This window comes from Leucopleurus acutus (assembly GCF_964270905.1).
Source record: "Leucopleurus acutus genome assembly, chromosome: 5".
In the NCBI taxonomy this organism is placed as follows: Eukaryota; Metazoa; Chordata; class Mammalia; order Artiodactyla; family Delphinidae; genus Leucopleurus; species Leucopleurus acutus.
This window is the reverse complement of record NC_139147.1, coordinates 10540428-10558866: the sequence shown is the minus strand read 5'-3', so window position 1 is coordinate 10558866 and position 18439 is coordinate 10540428. Positions and strand designations below refer to the sequence as shown.

General features: G+C 45.5%; 1 protein-coding gene and 1 pseudogene across 2 annotated transcripts in view; both read right to left on the bottom strand.

The window, feature by feature from the left end:
* The window catches only part of RCAN1 (regulator of calcineurin 1), a gene marked incomplete at its 5' end in the record, with an annotated part of 95294 nt that extends 77055 nt beyond the window's left edge, over window positions 1-18239 (bottom strand). The window contains one exon of the mRNA XM_082840562.1: window positions 18006-18239. Coding sequence (XP_082696688.1) covers window positions 18006-18239 — 234 coding nt within the window. The remainder of the gene's footprint in view (window positions 1-18005) is intronic.
* Window positions 602-1450, bottom strand: LOC309961652 (large ribosomal subunit protein eL21-like; annotated as a pseudogene). The gene has a single exon. The product of its transcript is annotated as a large ribosomal subunit protein eL21-like (transcript).
* Window positions 18240-18439: the final 200 nt, after the last annotated feature.

The following is an 18439-nucleotide window of genomic DNA, read 5'->3' as shown; positions in this document are numbered from 1 at the left end:
CAGCCACTGTGTAGGTCCTTTCTATGCTCACGTCCTATCCTTTATTGATATGATTGAGGCATTGGTGCTGCCTGATTCTGGAGCTAAGAGTCACATGTGGCTGTTTCAATTAAATTAAACTTACACAAAATTAAAAACTCAGTTCCTCAGTAGCACTAGCCGCATTTTACGTGCTCAATAGCTGGTCATGAGTTAAATTAATTAAAATGAAATAAAATGTAAAATTCCGCTTCACAATGGAATACTACTCAGCCATAAAAAAGAATGAAATTTTGCCATTTGCAACAACATGGATGGACCTGGAGGGCATAATCCTAAGTGAAATAAGTCAGACGGAGAAATACTGTATGATATCACTTATATGTGGAACCTAAAAGTTACAACAAATGAGTGAATAAAACAAAAAGGAAACATTGTAGATATAGAGAACAAACTAATGCTTACCAGTGGGGAGAGGGAAAAGGGGCAGGAGTAAGAAAGTGTAGGGGATTAAGAGGTACAAACTATTATATGTACAATAAATAAGCTACAAGGATATATTATAAAACACGGAAAATACAGCCAATATTTTATAATAACTAACTGGAGTGTAACCTTTAAAAATTGTGAATCATGGGCTTCCCTGGTGGCGCAGTGGTTGAGAGTCCGCCTGCCGATGCAGGGGACACGGGTTCGTGCCCCGGTCCGGGAGGATCCCACATGCCGCGGAGCGGCTGGGCCCGTGAGCCATGGCCGCTGAGCCTGTGCGTCCGGAGCCTGTGCTCCGCAACGGGAGAGGCCACAACAGTGAGAGGCCCGCGTACCGCCAAAAAAAAAAAAAAAAATTTTGAATCACTACGTTGTACACCTGTAACGTATAATACTGTACATCAACTATACTTCAATTAAAAAAATTGTTTTCGTGTTCTTGAAGTCACTTCTTTTTGTTTTTTTATAGTCCAGAGGTCTTTTATTTTTTTTACACCTATCATGCCATGAATTCACAGGGAATGGGTTCCAGCAGCTCAGGCTCCTTTCCATTGGTTTGTGTTATACAAAGCACGTTCCTCTGGGTGGAACAGGCTGGCGGTTCAGTTGAACCCAAGTCCCTTTCTCTTTGGTTTCCTTCTTTTTCTGATCATTTTCCTTCGCAAGTTTCAGGAAGCTATCTTGGCTCTTAGAGTGCTTAATATGCTCAATGTGGACATTAATTGTCTCGGCAAGGATCATGGCCTCGGTTGTTTACGACAATGCCAACAGCATGCCAGGCCACACTGTAGACTCCTCCAGTCTTGCCATGGGAACACTGGGGGCACATGCCACTTTGAACGGTGCCCATTCCCTTGATGTCTACAATATCACCTTTCTTGTAGATTCACATGTATGTGGCCCAAGGAACAGCTCCATGCTTTCTAGGAGGCCTAGAGAACCTAGAGCAGGTGCCTCTCCTCTTTCCCTTTGTGTTGGTCATTTTGATGAATTACTGGAAGATGACGGCTCTGGCCGAAAGGCTGAAGCCGCTTCTCTAAAAGGAGGACTGAGTGCTAGGTAAGAGCCTACAAAAGAGCAATGAGAGAGCCGATGTGTCTGCTGTGTGTAACCAGGTCTAGGGCAGGAAAGTATTTGTCAAAGATACCGGAAGGAAGGTGAGTTAAAATGCCACACTGCCACGCCAAGGTTAAGCTTAATGGTAGGACACTAGCACGTTTCCCTTAAAAGCTGGGTATAAGACAAGGATGCCATATGCCAACGCCATGATCTATTGTCAAAGTGCCACGTGGATTGGAGAATAAAACAGGTATTGTAAAGAAGACGGCAAAATCATCACTATTTGCAGACGATATGATTCAATACCTGCAAAATGCAGAAGGATGAACTGTAACATTATTAGCAACAGTAAGAGGCTTTAGTATGGCAGATGGTTACAAAGTTACTATGCAGGAAACAATTTCCTTTATATAAAAGTAAAAGTAAGTATAATGGACAAGAGATCTCATATTTTAATACATTTCTTAAGCTTACATAAAAATATTTATACTGAAATATCTAAAACAAACTAAAATATATAGGCGATCTATGTGAAGAATATATATATATATATGTATATGGAAAGCGTCAATCCTGTACAGGTGGCATAAAAGATCGCTTAAATGAGTAGAACAACATTATAAGAACATAATATTTAAAGATGTCAATTCCCCTGAAGTAACTGTAAACCCGGAGCAATCTCACTCAAAATACCAACAGGTTTGGTTGTTGCATTTTGTTTTCCTTCTCTGTGGGGGGTAGAGGATACTTAGAAATGACAGAATGATTCTTAAGGTTTGCGAAGGAGATAAAGAAAGGAAACGGGCCTGGAAAATAAATTCTGAAAGAGAGAATGGGGGAGAATCAGCTCCATTGTAAATAGTATGAAACTGGCTCAGAAATGGACAAAAAGATGAACAGAAGAGCCCTGATTCAAGAACACTTGACCATTTAGCTGGTATGTCAAATCTGTAGGATTGGGAACCTGCAAGTAACATGCAAAAAAGCAACTCAGAAACTGAATTTACTCCTTACACCAAAATATCCAGGGAATTAAAGGCAAACATCACAAATAAAAATGTAAAAGTACTAGAAGAAAACATACGCCTACACATTTTGGCCCAGAAAAGGACTCTCTAGGTATAAGAGCCCAGAACACAGGAAGGCAAAATTTCTACATCAGAACTACAAACAAAAAGGTCAAAAATGTCTATGGGGTAAAAACACCACAGTCAAATGGCAAACTGGGGGAAATATTGGTAATATACGTGATTAAGTAACAATTTCCTTAATATACAACAAAACTCTGAAAAATTCACAAATACAGATGAAAACTTACCACAAAAATAGCAAAAGATATAAACAATCAATTTACAGGAAAACAACAATGACCAATATGAATAAAAGATGGTTAACCTTAAGCAAATGAAAACAAAGAGATACTATTTTTCACTTATCAAAGATTGCGGCAATGATCCCAAATGATTTATAATCCCTTGTATTGACAAGAATGTGGGGAAAGGGGAACTGTTATGCCGTGCAGGTGGTAATATAAATTGGCATAAACATTCAGGATAGCAAATTCACAGTATCTATCAAAATGCAAAACAGCCATACCCTTGACTCAGATATTTCACTTCTAGGAATGTATCTTGCAAGCATTTTTACACAAGTAAACAAAGATATATGCAGAGTGGGCCCTCTGGATCCTCGGGTTCCACACCTGCAGATTCAACTAACAATGGATCAAAAACATTTGGAAGAAAAAGATTCCAGAAAGTTCTGAAAAGTAAAACTTGAATTTGCTGTTCTCCAGCAACTATTTACATAGCATTTACAGCTATTTACAGAGCATTTACACTGCACAGGATATATGCAAATATTATGTCATTTACTATAAGGGACTTGAGCATCTGCAGATTTTGGTATCTACAGGTCATGGAACTGGTCCCCCATGGATACCTGGGGAGGCGTGTATAAGGATGCTGCTTGCGACATTGTTTACAATAGGAAAAGAAAAACCCACAACCTAGAAACAAACTAAATGTCCATCAGTAGGAATTGCTGGTTAAATTATGTTACATTCTTATAATGAAATGCCAGGCAGTCATCAAAAGAACAGACTCCATTGAGTCTGTTGGAAGATGTCCACAATATTTTAAGAAGGCAAGTAGCAAAAGAGTATATGTAATATGATATTTATAAATATATACACATGGCATATATAGAATATGCGTGAAAGAGTACACATAAAACTTAGAGGTTATTTCTAAGAAACAGGTTGAGAGAAAAGGATGAGGAATTTTTAGTTACGACTTTAACAATCAAATATAAATTTTACAATGAACTACTCTTCAAAGCACACAGCAATCTAGACAAATGTAATCACCTATAGTTGGCACTCAGCAAATACTACTCATTATGAGTTGTGATCTTCAGAAAGTTTTCCCCAGTGACATAATATACCCTTACCCCAGCACAGTGTAGACGTAATACAGCGGTGGGTGACGTCTTGCTAAAGTCAGCATGTCATGGCTGTACTCTGGCTAGAAGGCTGGATAAGGGCTCAGTTATCCTGGACCAAAAGCACAGAGAAATGGCTCCAAGAACGATAAGCCCAGATCACACCATGCTAAAGCCCCTTGATCCAATCTTCAGTCCCCACTGGTGCCACCCTAGGATGTAACCATCTGGAATGTCTGACCTGGGGACAGACTGTGAGTGCCATGCTGCTTTGGGGATAAGACTCGAGTTTTTAAAGATTGGTTCATTTAATTAAAAGCACAGCAGGCCGCTGAGTACTAAGCAGACAGCATGCGTTTCGTTCAGGAAGGTCACCTCTCCTGGTACAACGTAGTGGAAAACAGGGCAGCATTCAGAGATAAGAAGATCACAGGTTGATTTTGCCCTCTTAGGATGAGATGTGGCAAAGAATGACCAGCCTCCTTCTATCAAGGGTGCTAGAGGCTGGCTGGTAGATGGGATTTAGCAGATGACAATGAATTTCTGAAAAGATCTGTGTATTCCCTAAAAGTCATTCTAAGAACAACAAGAGAGAATGGAAAGAGGGAAAGCAAAGAGAGAGAGAGAATAGGGAGGCAGGGAGGGGAAAACCTCACCAGCAAACATGACATTTATTTCTCAATTATAGATTTTTTTTTAAAAAATTGTGCTTGGGAAGCCTAGGATTTCTTACCACCATAAATAATGATTTTATGCTTCAGAGCAACTTTATGTAAAAACCATTATCTTATTGAGTTTTATTTTTTTTAATTTATTTATTTTATTTAGTTATTCTTGGCTGCGTTGGGTCTTCATTGCTGCGCACGGGCTTTCTCTAGTTGTGGCGAGCGGGGGCTAGTCTCCGTTGCGGCACGCGGGCTTCTCATTGCGGTGGCTTCTCTTGTTGAGGAGCACGGGCTCTAGGCACACGGGTTCAGTAGTTGTGGCTCGCGGGCTCTAGAGCGCAGGCTCAGTAGTTGTGGCGCAGGGGCTTAGTTGCTCCGCGGCATGTGGGATCTTCCCGGACCAGGGCTCAAACCCGTGTCCCCTGCATTGGCAGGCGGTTCTTAACCACTGTGCCACAGGGAAGCCCGAGATTTATTTTTTAAAGGGTTTAGGTTTTTAATTTGTTTTCAACTTTGTAGCAACGCTCATTCATGTTAAGACATGATTTTCTAAGCATTACAGGCGATAACAAGCCATGCTAGTCTTCTGGTATAATACAGCTCTAAATGCTCAGCAACATCTCAGCCTGTTAATTTCATACACACACATACACACACACACAATCACTGCCATGATTTTAAAGCTGCAGAGCCTTCTAGCCTGAGATAGTTTATGCAACTTCTGGAAGTGCCTAAAACTACTCCTGGGAAAATAAGGCTTAATATTTAATGAACTTAAAAGAGCAAGACTTTTATTTTTATGTTAGTGTTTTACTTCCACTGCTGCACAAATATTGAAGTGCCTACTATGTGGCAGGCACTGTCCTAGGCACAGGATTAGAGCAGTAAGCAATACAGATACTGTAGGCCTTGCATTTTAATAATCATTTAAATAAAATTGCTAACAGTTACAAAATACTTACTACAAGCCTGGTATTATCCTTAGCCCTTTATTTATATGTTGTCTTTTCATCTTCACAACCCCATGAGGTAGGTACTTTTATTACCCCATTTTACAAAGAGACTGAAACACAGAGAAGTTAAGTTACTTGCCCAAGGTCACACAGCTAGTTGCTGGCAGAGCTGGGATTTGAATTCAGACTGACTCGGTTCAGGGGTCCACCCTCCTACTACTGCATCTTACTGCCTTTTTAACATGCACAACTCCAAAGAAAGGTAGGTATTTGCCCACAAAGAAGGTGGGTACTCACAGGTAATATGTGCATATTCTCTTATACATTTTCACTCTCAGCTAAGCCATAAAAATGAGATAAGTAGCAAGCAAGAAGAAAACCTACGAGTAGGTGAGCTTGCCAATGTAGTCCCTGTGCAGAGAAAACAAAGGAGGAAAAGAAAGGAAATGAAATGAACAAAAATTAAATGGCTACTCAATATAAAATCTCTAGTCATATAGTCAATGACATTAAAACAAAGTCCTTGATAAAGACTAAATAAATCATTTCAGGGCATCTCCTGCCTTCAGCTTCTATCACAAACACTGTCCTGCTGTATTTAATTGTCACAGGCATCCTAGTAAGGTGAAGGACCGCCCAGCCCTTGTTTTATGATATAAGATAAAGAATGTGCTCAGAATCTCAGCCGTGGCCCAGCTGCTACTGCTTCATTCCAGGCCACGAATTGAAGCACGAATCTCCATTCTGCCCTCTGCACAACTACCTCCCAACAAATGCAGGAAGTCACCCCCTCAGCCTACAACCTCTCTATCCCCATCCACCTAACCTGTGCCACCGTCTCAGGCAGGCTCGTGGTGCTGAGGACCAGGTCATGATCCTGAACATGTTGTAAATAACTGAAACACTCCGAATGTGGAGGTTACAAAGTATCTGAAGATCCATTAATGGTATTTCCCAAATATACGTCAAGGAGATAACTGAATAACAGAGCACGTTAGGGGCACTTATGAATCACTTCGAAGAAATACACAAATTCAGAACTGATTTTAAAAATGAAATCCACTCTGGAAATGCTGTGTCAGGGTCCAACAGGTGGTTGAGTTTGAAAGATATATCTTGGACTGGGCTGTTCCGGAAAGAGAGATATAGATACAAACCAACCCTGATGTTGCCAAACGTTTGCAAGGGTCTCCAGGCCAGTTCATGAACTGTTTGTAACCCAGTGAGTTTTGCTGATGAGTGGTCTGTTTTTAGTAGTTTATAGACTGCTGACCCAGACCTGAGGGTTCTCCATCACCATCCAAGATCTGCAGCTTAGGCGCAAAAGTGGTTATGAGAGCAGAGCTGAGATCTACCCGAATTCCCCCAAATCCTGACTCCAACCCAGAAGAATACTGTCACTACATGGCTTGGGCAGTAGGTCATTCATCCGAGGACAGGGGTCCACCACGCGGGGCTGACAACCTCTGTAGCAGCACAAGCTTTGCCTTTTAAAAGTAATCACCATAGCAACCTAATAGCTGAAGACAGCTCAGAAAATTCCCTTTATCTCTGAAGTGAAGTATTTGTTTCATCTGAGTGAGCTCTCTCTTTCTCTTTCTTCCTTTCTCTCTTTCTTTCCCACACCTCTTGGTTTGTGGGATCTTAGTTCCCTGACCAGGGATTGAACCCGGGCCCCCCCGGCGGTGGAAGCACTGACTCCTAACCACTGGCCTGCCAGGGAATTCCCTCTTTACATTTCTTTATGCTGATCATTTGAGTCATAGTCCGAGTAAGTCACAAAAAATCAGAGCACGGGGCAGAGAATGTCACAAATGTGTACTAGGCACAGTGAAAGAGGGTCACTCTCTGAGGCGAGCACAGCGTCCCTGTTTCCTGTTCTAACCAAAGGGGGTCCCATTGCCCAGCAGCAGGGAGAGTCCCCTCCCTTGGCTTTCTGCTGGGAGAATGGAAGAGAGGGGGTGTGTCTCCGGTTTAAAGTTCCAGCTACACACTTATCATTATAATAGCTTCTTCTGCAGCACAAGGAGTGACTTCCCCCTCCGAAAACGCATGCTGTCTGTGATGCCTGAAATAAAGTCGAAGGCAACCACCAGACTCCATCGCAGAACTTATGTGAGGTGACCTCCCCCTGGTGGCAGGCGCTGGTGTTTGAACAGCCCTGGACTAGCTCTCGCACAGCCTCCTCTGCCCTTCCACCAGGAAGGACCATAGGTACCCTGCTCTCCAGCAGCCCCCTAACGGTGGCACAGGAGACAGTTCTGCCTGTTTCAGCTGCCGGGGCTCTAGCTGTCCTCCTCATTGCCTCATGCTCCGGATTCTTTGCACGGGGTAGGAGGTGTGGCAGGCGAGGACATCATTTCACAGGAAATTAGATGAGCAATGTAACCAGCGGGTCGGGAGAAAATTCTAGTTCTGCCAATATCTAGTGAGCTCCCCTGAGGAAATGTGGCCACTGCTCTGAGATTCCTCCTTGGAGAAGTTGAAGGCTTGAGCCTGAGGTCCTCTCTGCCACGGTTCTGTAGCTGCGCCGAGTCTGACGCCCAGCTGCCATGGGATTCTATGTGCTGATGAGTTTTGCAAAGGGAGCAGAAGCCTTCCACATCTATAAAATGGGCAAATATAGCATTTATCTTAGAAAGCTGTAAGAAGGATGAAATGAAATGATGCACATAAAATATTTGACAAACAGTATATGCTAAGTAAACAGGGTGCTTCTCATGAATTGTTTTCCTTAAATTTATTAATTTTTGGCTGTGTTGGGTCTTCGTTGCTGCACGCGGGCTTTCTCTAGTTGTGGCGAGCGGCGGCTACTCTTCGTTGCAGTGCGTGGACTTCTCATTGCGGTGGCTTCTCTTGCTGCAGAGCACGGGCTCTAGGCGCACGGGCTTCAGTAGTTGTGGCGTGCGGGCTCAGTAGTTGTGCCTCCCGGGCTCTAGAGCGCAGGCTCAGTAGTTGTGGTGTACGGGCTTAGTTGCCCGACGGCATGTGGGGATCTTCCCCGACCAGGGCTCGAACCCATGTCCCCTGCACTGGAAGGTAGATTCTTAACCACTGCGCCACCAGGGAAGTCCCTGAATTGTTTAATTACTAACTACATATATAATTGATGACCCAAACCTAAGAGTGAAGGAGGGGACTACTAGTAACCTTCCCGGGACAACAGGCGTGAACCAGATGGACAAACTGGGACATACTGTCACCGTATCAATAAGAAATAGCTGTCGGGCGATTGGGAGAAGTTCCCAATAATGGAAAAACTTAAAAAAAAAAGTTTCACTCAATTGTTCTGGCTTTGTGAGGTCATATATTTGGCAAACCCTCAAATGGCAACTGGACAGAATCGGCGCTGGCCTCAGTTAGATGGTCTCTGACACAGGTTCCTCTCCGATGGGTGAAATTTCCAAGACCAACTGCAGACACAAGTGTAAGTGACTGAAATTTACCTCCTCTTTCCCACAAACCAGCAGACAGGCCTCCCACGGACCAGTGCAGGAAAAGGCATGAGAGTGGGGATGGAGGAAACCGGAATGTCACCCCCCAAATATGCCTCTCTGACATAAAAGGTATTTGAAGCTGAATGCAATTCTGAAGCACATATGCAAGAAAGCTCTATCTTTTCCCTCTTTTCTGCTTATAGGTGGGATATAAATGCCCCTTTTAATGGAGATGACTCCAGACTCTTACAGAGGAATCTGCAAACGCACCCATCAGTTTCCTCCCACGTATTTACTTCCCCACAGTGTGCTGCCATGTGGAAGCCTGAAACTGCTTTCCTCCCTCCTGCCATTTCTCTATCAATTTATTCTTTGCTGAAGAGGCTACATAAGTCAAGTTCTAAGCCTCCACGTCATGATGAGGGTTCCCCACCTGACCTGTACTGCATGCATTAATGACTTCTGTTTTTCTCTTGTGACCCACCTTTTCGTTAAAGAGCCACAGCTGAAAACCTAGAATGGACAGAGGTAAAGTTCTGTCTCCCCTGCAGGTAGGAGGCTGGGCAGCTGGATGGAAGAGAACTAGAGTCATGCTAGGAAAGATTCTCTCCTTGAGTCAATTCCTACTGGAAAAGGTCTGTAGGGGAGTAAGCGCTCCACCGACAGAAGAGCTGGAAGTGACCTCGCTGAGATGATCCGGGCTGAACCCGGTCACTTCATAGATGAAGCAACTGAGGTCTGGGTGAATATCTTGCCCAAGGACGTGTGGTTTGTTATGGATCTGTTAAGCTCTTTGGTTATATTTACATAACACACACAATTTAAAAAGTGTGTGTCCTCCCTGCTGGCCTGTGAGCCTCACAAAGGGAGAGACGTGTCTGTCATTCACCAAGGGCGCCGCAGCCCCCTCACACTGACCTCACCGTGACTGTGGGGTAGGGCTTATTGTCCGCCTTCTGCAACGGGGGAGACCAAGCCTGGGGAGGTTGACTGACTCACCTGGGGTCCCACAGCTGGCCTTGCAACCAGCACGGTGCTCAGAACACAGGAGGCCCTCAGAAATACTTGTTGAATGAATGAATGAATGAGTGAAGTGATGGAGCTAGCATTCAAATCCGGGTCTGCCTGACTCCAGCGCCCAGGCACTGCCTTCCGCTTGAATTCGAGAATATCATCAGGGCTGCCACTGACGTACAAAACGCACTCAAATAGATCCGTTAAATATAAATAAATGGCTTAGAGAATAACAGAGTTATAACTCCTATGAACCTCAGTTTCCTGTGGATAAAAGCACTTTCTTCATAGAGATATCCTAGGGTTTAAATAAGCTGTGAAAGATATGAAAAATTCATGTGCATTACTGCATACAAGATGATTCCAGCACAGGTTTTGTAGTTGGCTAAAACCAGGTTTGAATCATAGGGCCAGCACTTACTGGCTATGTGATCTGAAACAGGTTACTTGGCCTCCTCTGGCCTCAGTTTCCATGTCCACAGAATGGGAATAATAGTACCTATTTCATAGAGTTCTTATAAAAAGATGAAATGATAAATGTTACACATAAAGCACTTCACATTAATGAATAGAAACTATTTTATTATCTGTAAAGTAAAGCAGAAAAGTTAACAAAAATTATAAAGGTAATAAAGTAAAACAAGATATTGTTATGTCGCATGAAAAAAATCCAAAATTAGCTTTCTGAATCAAATAACATTTTTGTCTTTTAATTCTGAATTCAGGCCAACCTCAAACACCTCTTCCTATGGTGTTAATTATGATTACACGTGGGAACTTCACATTGCACCTGCTGAAATTAGTAATGAAAGGAAAAGTACTGAACCTTCTCAACACAAGCTTTAGTTTCCTGAGCTCTTGGTTCAGAAGTGTAGTGGCTGACAGCTTTTGCTATGAACCTAGCTATAAACCTATCAATGAGGTATTTTATGTTAAGTAGTAGAGTCTAAAACTGTATTCTTTATAGAGCTGAAGCTAAAAAATCAGATGAGAAAATACCTTCATAAACATTTCTGAACATTAACTGCTCCAAGAAGTCAGAAAAGTTTACAAGGAAGAAAATGTCCTAATAAATAGTAACGGTCGGTGGTCGGCAGCCTGTAAGATGGGCTCAGCGATCTCCACTTACCAGGACTCACGCCCTGGTGTAAGCCCCCCACCCCCCTGAGTGGGAGCTGCACTTACTGACTCACTTCTAACGAAGAGAATCCAGTAAAAGTGGTGGGATATCACTCTGAGATTATTAGGTCTCAAGAAGACTGTGAACTGCATTCCATCTTGCATGCCCTTTCTCCCTTGCTCTGATGGAAGCCAGAGGTCTGTGTGGCTATGAATTGAGGGGGGCCTCTAGCCAGCAGCCACTGAGGAACTGGGGCTCTCAGTCCAACAACCCACCAGAAATGCAATCCTGCCAAAGACCACGTGAGTCAATCTAGGAGCAGACGCTCCTTAAGTTGAGCCGTCAGATGAGACTGCAGCTGGTACTTTGTTGCAGATGTTGAGGCAGAGGCACCAGGATAAGCCATCCCTGGATTCCTGGCCCACAGAAACTGTGAGATAATAAATGTTTATTGTTTTGAACTACTAAGTCTTGAGTTAGTTTGTTACACAGCAGTAGATAATACACAACTTACGTTATGTGTTTACTATGTCCTAGTCCCTGGGACAAGCATTTTATGTACATCATAAGGTGTTAGTACTACTGGCACCTCCATTTTACAGGTAGGGAAGTGAAGGCACAGTAGGGTAAATAGCTTCCCCAGGGTCACACTGGTGTTAGTGGTAAAGGTGTGCTTCAGATTCATACCCTTAACTATCGTGCTGCATTGCCTCCGCACGGACACACTTCAAAGGGGAATGTGAGCATTTTAAACCCAAGGAAATCTTTAGAGGTTAAAAACATAAACAAAAACACTCGACACCAACTAAATCAAATAAAGGATTTCTACAGTGACTGCAATCTACATAACGCGAAGCCAACCCTTTCTTCCACGTCAAAGTTTGAATTAAGGGAGTTAATATTTTCCTGATGTTCAAGTTTGAAAATGTTTCTGTTCTGCCCAAGAAGGGTAGAAGAGCTATTTTTACTTCCTACGGCCATGGTATAGCCCATCACTGCTCAGAGACTAGAGCAGAGTCACTTACTGTCTCATTAACTGTCAGCGTCCCCATGTTTGGACAGTGATTCATATTTACAAAGGAAAAAATTCTGTCACAATTGAATTGTATTTCAAATGACCGGCACTCCCCCTCAGCCCTTGAAATGGGTCCTAACAATTGTGCACAGAAAACGCACACGGAGGAGTCCCCTCCCTGCTCCTACCCTCAACACACACACTGATGCGTGCACAACTGCAATCACTGTAACAGGAGTGATGCATTCACAGAACAGGGCAAATAGGCCCCTCAGTGGCATGTATGCAAAAGAGCAGACTGTGCCATCTGATGACATTTTTAGAAAGGAAAGAAGGAAAGAATAGAGCCTGCAATATAAACACTGGAATCAAACAGCCTCTGCTTTAGCTATTCTATCACAAAGCCTATTTTTTTTTTCTTTTTTTCTTTTTTTGGCTCCCTTATGTAATTGTCTTGGGAGTTGCTGGCAATAACGTTGAAAGCTATTGCTACTGAAGAAGAAATGCTTTGAGCAATGGATGGTGCTGAAAAGGGGACCAAACCCTTGTTAGGGAGGGAAGTGGAGAGGAGAGATCAAAAGAACCTCACGGACGTTAAAAAATATATATATACATATGTAGATAGATAGATTTAAGAGTCAGAAATTCTAAAATTAGGGAAATAGTGGATAACTTCTAAAGTAAACTTTGCACATATAGAATATGCAGGTTTTTGTTTTTTTAAACTTACAACATTCTGAACTTTCCCAAATAAATGAAACCATACCATACTGGGTTTAATATCTCTCCACACTTGAGGAGGTTTCAGGGGACATTTTATGCTTAATTTAAGTCTCAGAAACCACATGCCTGTGACACTAGGATGAAAAGTGAAAATGGCCTAGGAAGGCGGGGATGTTACACTGTAATAGAACCCCCAACTGTTACCATCCTGCTGGAATGTCACATTTTACAACACACTGTGATGGGAACAAGCGGATACACGGTCAAGCATATACAACCACACAGGCGGAAACTATGCATCTCAGCTGTGCCACCCTGGAGCTTCAAACATTTCAATCATCAAATTGCTACTGAGTGATATCTTGTCTACCGAAATACACGCTTTGGGGGGACGAGCCCGGGATCTGACGTCTGGCGGAGAGCAAGCAGCAGCACGAGAGGATGTGTACAAAAGCCCCGAGGCGACCCCACCTTCGGGTATGTGTTCTTATCTCGTGTGTCACCCGCCCAAAGGCTGGGCTCTCAGGCTGACAGCCCGTCCTTCTGCTTTCCAGCCACAAGGTCAAACGGCACTTAGGAGAAGGGAGGCTCCCGTCTAGGGGCCTGACTCCCATTTTGGACTAGAGGAAATCAAGGCCCAGATCTGGCTGAAAGCGGAACCAATGATCCATTATTCAATAATCCTTTCATGATACAACAATGACTCTGGTCAGGCTAGACCCCTTCTGGCTAGACAATGGTCCGCAACCTTGGCTCCCAATCAGACTCACCCTGGGGAGCGTTCCAGGTGGTTCCCAGCCCCTGAGACTGGAATTGGTCTGCAGAGGCCTGGGCATGAGAGTTTCTCAGGGGTCTTCACTGATACAAAGAATTTAAGGACACCCCTCAACCACCTTTCATGCCTTATTAGAATATTTCATGTTTTGAAAGGAAAGTCACGCCAGTATCATAAATCTTATGTGGGCGTTTGTTTTAAGAAAGGTGAGTCACTAGCAGAGCTGTCAATCAAATATACATTCAGGTCTCAGACAACAGAAAAATGGCATTCGTTTCCATTACTCTATGAAATTATATCTACTGCCTGGAAACTAACAATATTATTTGAGAACTCTAACTTTCTGGTTAGCTTGGGGACAACTGAAGGAGCCTTTATTCTAGGGAACCAACGAACCACTGCCAACAATCCAAAGCACATGTAATTACCGGTTCAAAGCACTGCTTTGCTTTCTCAGTAAAAAGAAAAAATGTTCACAAAAAGTACAGTAATGGAATATGCTAAGCAAATATCTGTACAACCAAAAATAACCTTATTTCAATAAAAGTTTTCATTCATTTGTAATGGTGTGAATCTCTCTAATAATATTGCTTGAAATTAATGACGATACAGTTTCAGTTATTTTTTGGATAAACATTTAATGAACATGTTAATTATAAATTATTTATAATAATTTGATGATCCAGCTAACAAAAACAAATTTTACATATCAGATCCAACTGTTACAGTTAGAAAACCGGCTTCCAATATAAATTCCCAAATGAATTGGCAGTTCAGGTCAATTTCTTTCTTTACTTTACAATTAAGGTTAGAGACTGATATAAACACACGTAAAGAACACTGACATAGCCTTTTTCCTTCACACCATCTGCCACCATCTGGATGTTTGTGTTTCCCCCAAATTCATACATCGATGTCCTCACCCCCAAAGGTGATGGTATTAGCTGTTGGGAGGTGATTAGGGATCATGAGGATGAAGCCCTCATGATGGGATTAGCGCACTTATAAAAGAGACCCCATCCCTTCCACCATGGGAGGACACAGCGAGAAGTCTGCAACCCAGAAGAGGGCCCTCACCCAGCCATGCTGGCCACCAGGACTGTGAGAAATAAATTTCTATTGTTTATGAGCCACCCAATCTGTGGCATTTTGTTACCGTAGCCCTAACAGGTTAAGACACCATCACTCACCCAGATGATCCTCCAACAGACTGGTTAAAGAGAGGATGTGGCCACACCACCAGCACAGGGACTTTTGTTGGCAATGCAGTCAATGGTCCGCCGACTCAAGGGTCAGATACCACTGACCTGAAGTAGAATCATGTTTTCATTACACCACCCAAAGGTGACACTCCAGCTTTAATAAGAATGGCCTTCAAAATAATAAGGCCGTCAGACTGAAATCTCAGAAGCCACATCTTCCCACCTGGAGGAATGGTTTCAGCTAAATGAGAAATTTATCTTTCTACTGGAAGGCTTACCAATGGTCTCTGCAGGACCCTGGAGATGGGCAACCAAGGCACGGAGCTCCACCTGTCCGCATTCTGAGGCTCCTGACCCCCGAATGGAAAGGACAGGCACTGTCTCCCACGTCTCCACACTAGTCCAGACACCTTCACAGCTCCCCTGACAACCAAAGTCAAGAGCCTCCTAAGGGGCCTCTTTGCTTCCTCTCCTGCCTACCCAACCTCCTTCCCCCAAAGACATTCTCCACCTAGCTTTGCAACTAGAACAGGATCCGAATCCCTCCCAGGGCCTCCAGGCTCCCGTGGAAGCGTTCCCCGGCTGCGTCAACCTCGGCCACCACCACTGCCCTCACTGGGCCCTCTGCACACACTCGTTCATCCCTGCACTGGAACTTCTGTATTTGCTATTCCCTCTGCCTGGACACCGGCCACACAAAATCTACATGAGGAGCTTCTTCCTGCCAGGCAAGTCCAAGCTGTGCAGAGTGGCCTTCCGGGGCCACTCAGTCTAAAGCGGCCGCATGCTGACCCTCTCCGCACGTCCTCTTTACCTACACTGATCCCAGAGCCATTCTCTGCTCTCTCCACTCTTCTCTGGGCCCTGGAAGGCTGACCTACCTACGGACTGCATTGGTTGGACTCCCTGGCCTCCTGGCTGCCAGCTGGGCTCTGCCAACGAGATCAGAAAGCTGGGGCAAGCTGGGGTATTTCTTACCTGCAACTCGCGGCTTCAGCATCTCAATTCCATCCCTCCACGTCTGTAGCTCCTGCCAAGAGGCTCCTCTCCTAGGGTTCCAGCAATATGACTTCCTCCCAACACTCCCTCTGACTCCCTCAGTCCTGCCCCAGTTAACCAGTTCTTGGTTAACATAGGGTCCCTGTTAGGCCCTGACTGATACCATAGGGTCCCTGTTAGGCCCTGACGATATCACTGGGTTCCTGTTAGGCCCTGACTGATACCACCCAGTCCCTCTCCTCTCCCTGGTCACTCCCGATCACATCATCCTGGGTATGTCCTGCACTGCACTGACCACCATCTGAAATCACCTTGTTCACTTACTTTTTTTGACTGTCTATCTCTTCCTCAACTGCTAGTACATAAGCAGGAAGCTCACTGTGTTCACCACTCTATCCACTGGGCCTAAAACAGTACCTGGAACATAGTAAGCATTCGATAAACAGCAAAAGAATAAATGAATGAGTGAATGAGTGAATGAACGCTAGCCCATTGTCTCTGCTCAAAACAGCACCTTGTAAGCCTGTCCCTGATCATTTTATGTAAAACAGCAATCTTCCCCTTCCCCCCCATCTTCCAAGGCCAACTTTTTCCTATAGCACCAACACCTCTTAACAAATCTGCTATCTATTTGTTTACTGTCTGTTTCCCCCAACAAAAATGCCAGCCCTGAAAGCAGGAATGCTATTTTATTCACTGCTGTGCCCTCAGAGCCTAGAACAGTGCCCGGCTCACAGCAGAATCTCCACACATATTTGTTAACATGAAGAGCTACCAAAGGGGGCGACATTTCAGACAAAGCAATTTCAGGATGGTCCCCAACACTGGGAAGACCGTAAAACTATGAATTGCTAGGCAAACAAGCAGCATCTTACATGATCTGACCTTGTTTCTTTAGCATGAGAGCCTAGGACCCTTAAGAAAGAGACTTGATATGCTGTTAGACCTTAGCCTCAAGAAGAGAAAAGGCTGGAGAGTAAAATGAGTGAGACCCTGTATTTGTGCCAATAGTTCCTTTAGAAAGCACGCATGGAACCTCATCTAAGCACACAGCCCCTGTAAATCCTGAGAGTAGATGAGCCTATACATTATAAATAAATGGGTCTTAAGCACACCATTCTCTGTTCCACAGTGGTGTTCCTCTTGGCAGCCACCCTGACTACAGTTCATTGACAGTATGCAGACTCAGAGCCAAGCACTGAAAGCAGCACTTTCTTTGACAGCTGCTCTCCTAATGGGGCATCTCTCTCAAAGACAGGCTTTATTCTGCAACGCCTACGTTGTCCAAATTTTATTCTGCACACTAATTGCAGATTCCAAATAAATTCCTCCTCCCACCGCCCGTGGTTACTCATACCTGCCCCCTCTCCCTCCAACATGTCTAAACCCTGGGGATGTAGAGGAAAAAAAAATCCAACTCTCCCTGTACTGAGTGTCTCCTGTCACCCCTTCAGGGAGCAAGATTCCAGACTAAATATCCTAAAGGCCTAGAAAATGGGCCCCTTCCCCCCAACACCATTCCACCAAAACTGGCCAAGTGCAAGATAATGAGCAACCGCGGATCCTCACCCAAACATTGGCTTTGCTTCCAGGCGTGCAGATTGAGAATGCCGAGACGCCGTCCTGTTTGTAACACTGAGTCACGTCGCCGCTCAACGTCTGTTTCCTCCTCCCCATGAATGAGGCGACCCCCTCCTCAAAGGAGTAAGTGCCCGGCACGGTCCAAGCCCCAAGGTGACGATACGAGCTCCCCAGCCGCTCGGGGAGCTAATTCATCCTCCGATTGTCTCCTACTACGTCGCCCCCCTCCCCACCCGAGTTAACACCCGGGGACTGGAGCGTCGCTAGGAGGGGGTTACTAGCCCAGGTGAAAGGCTAGCCCCTGGGCGCGCAGCGCGCGGCCCGGCAGGTGCTGGGGACCTGGGACCTCGGGGAGCGCGCCCCCACCCCAACCGGGACAGAGGGGACCGCGGCAGGGCGGCCGGGGACGTCGCCGCGTCCCCGGGGGTGGCCTCCCGCCCCGCCGGCGGCCCGGCTGGAGAGGCTGCCCCGGGCCGGCAGGACCTCGGCGCTGCCTCCTCCCGGCAACAAGTGTCCGCCCTCCGCCCGACGGTCGCCCCGCCCGGCCCTCACCCGGCTCAGGCCGTCCACGAACACGCGCGGGTCCAGGTGGCAGGCGATGGTGGCGCTGGGCAGGTCCTGCAGGTCCACCTCCTCCATCTCGCAGTCGATGAAGCTCCAGTCGCCGCCGCCCTCGTCTGCCTCGGCAGCCCCCGAGAACGGCGCGAAGGGCCGCAGCGTCACCCCGGGCTGCGCTCGCGCCTCGGCCGCCGCCCTGAGCCGGGGCCCGGCCAAACCGTCCTCCATCCCCGCGGCCGTGCGCCCCCGCCGGCTGCGCCGGGCTCGCCCGGGATCCTCGCTCTCTCCCGTCCGCCGACTGGGCGCTTAACCTCCTCGGGCTTGCGTCGCAGCGGGCTGCGGTCACCACGGCTCCCGGAGACTCGGCCTCGGAGTGCCGGCCCCGCCCGCCGCCGTTCCGCTCCGCGCCCGGCCCGCCCGGCAACGAG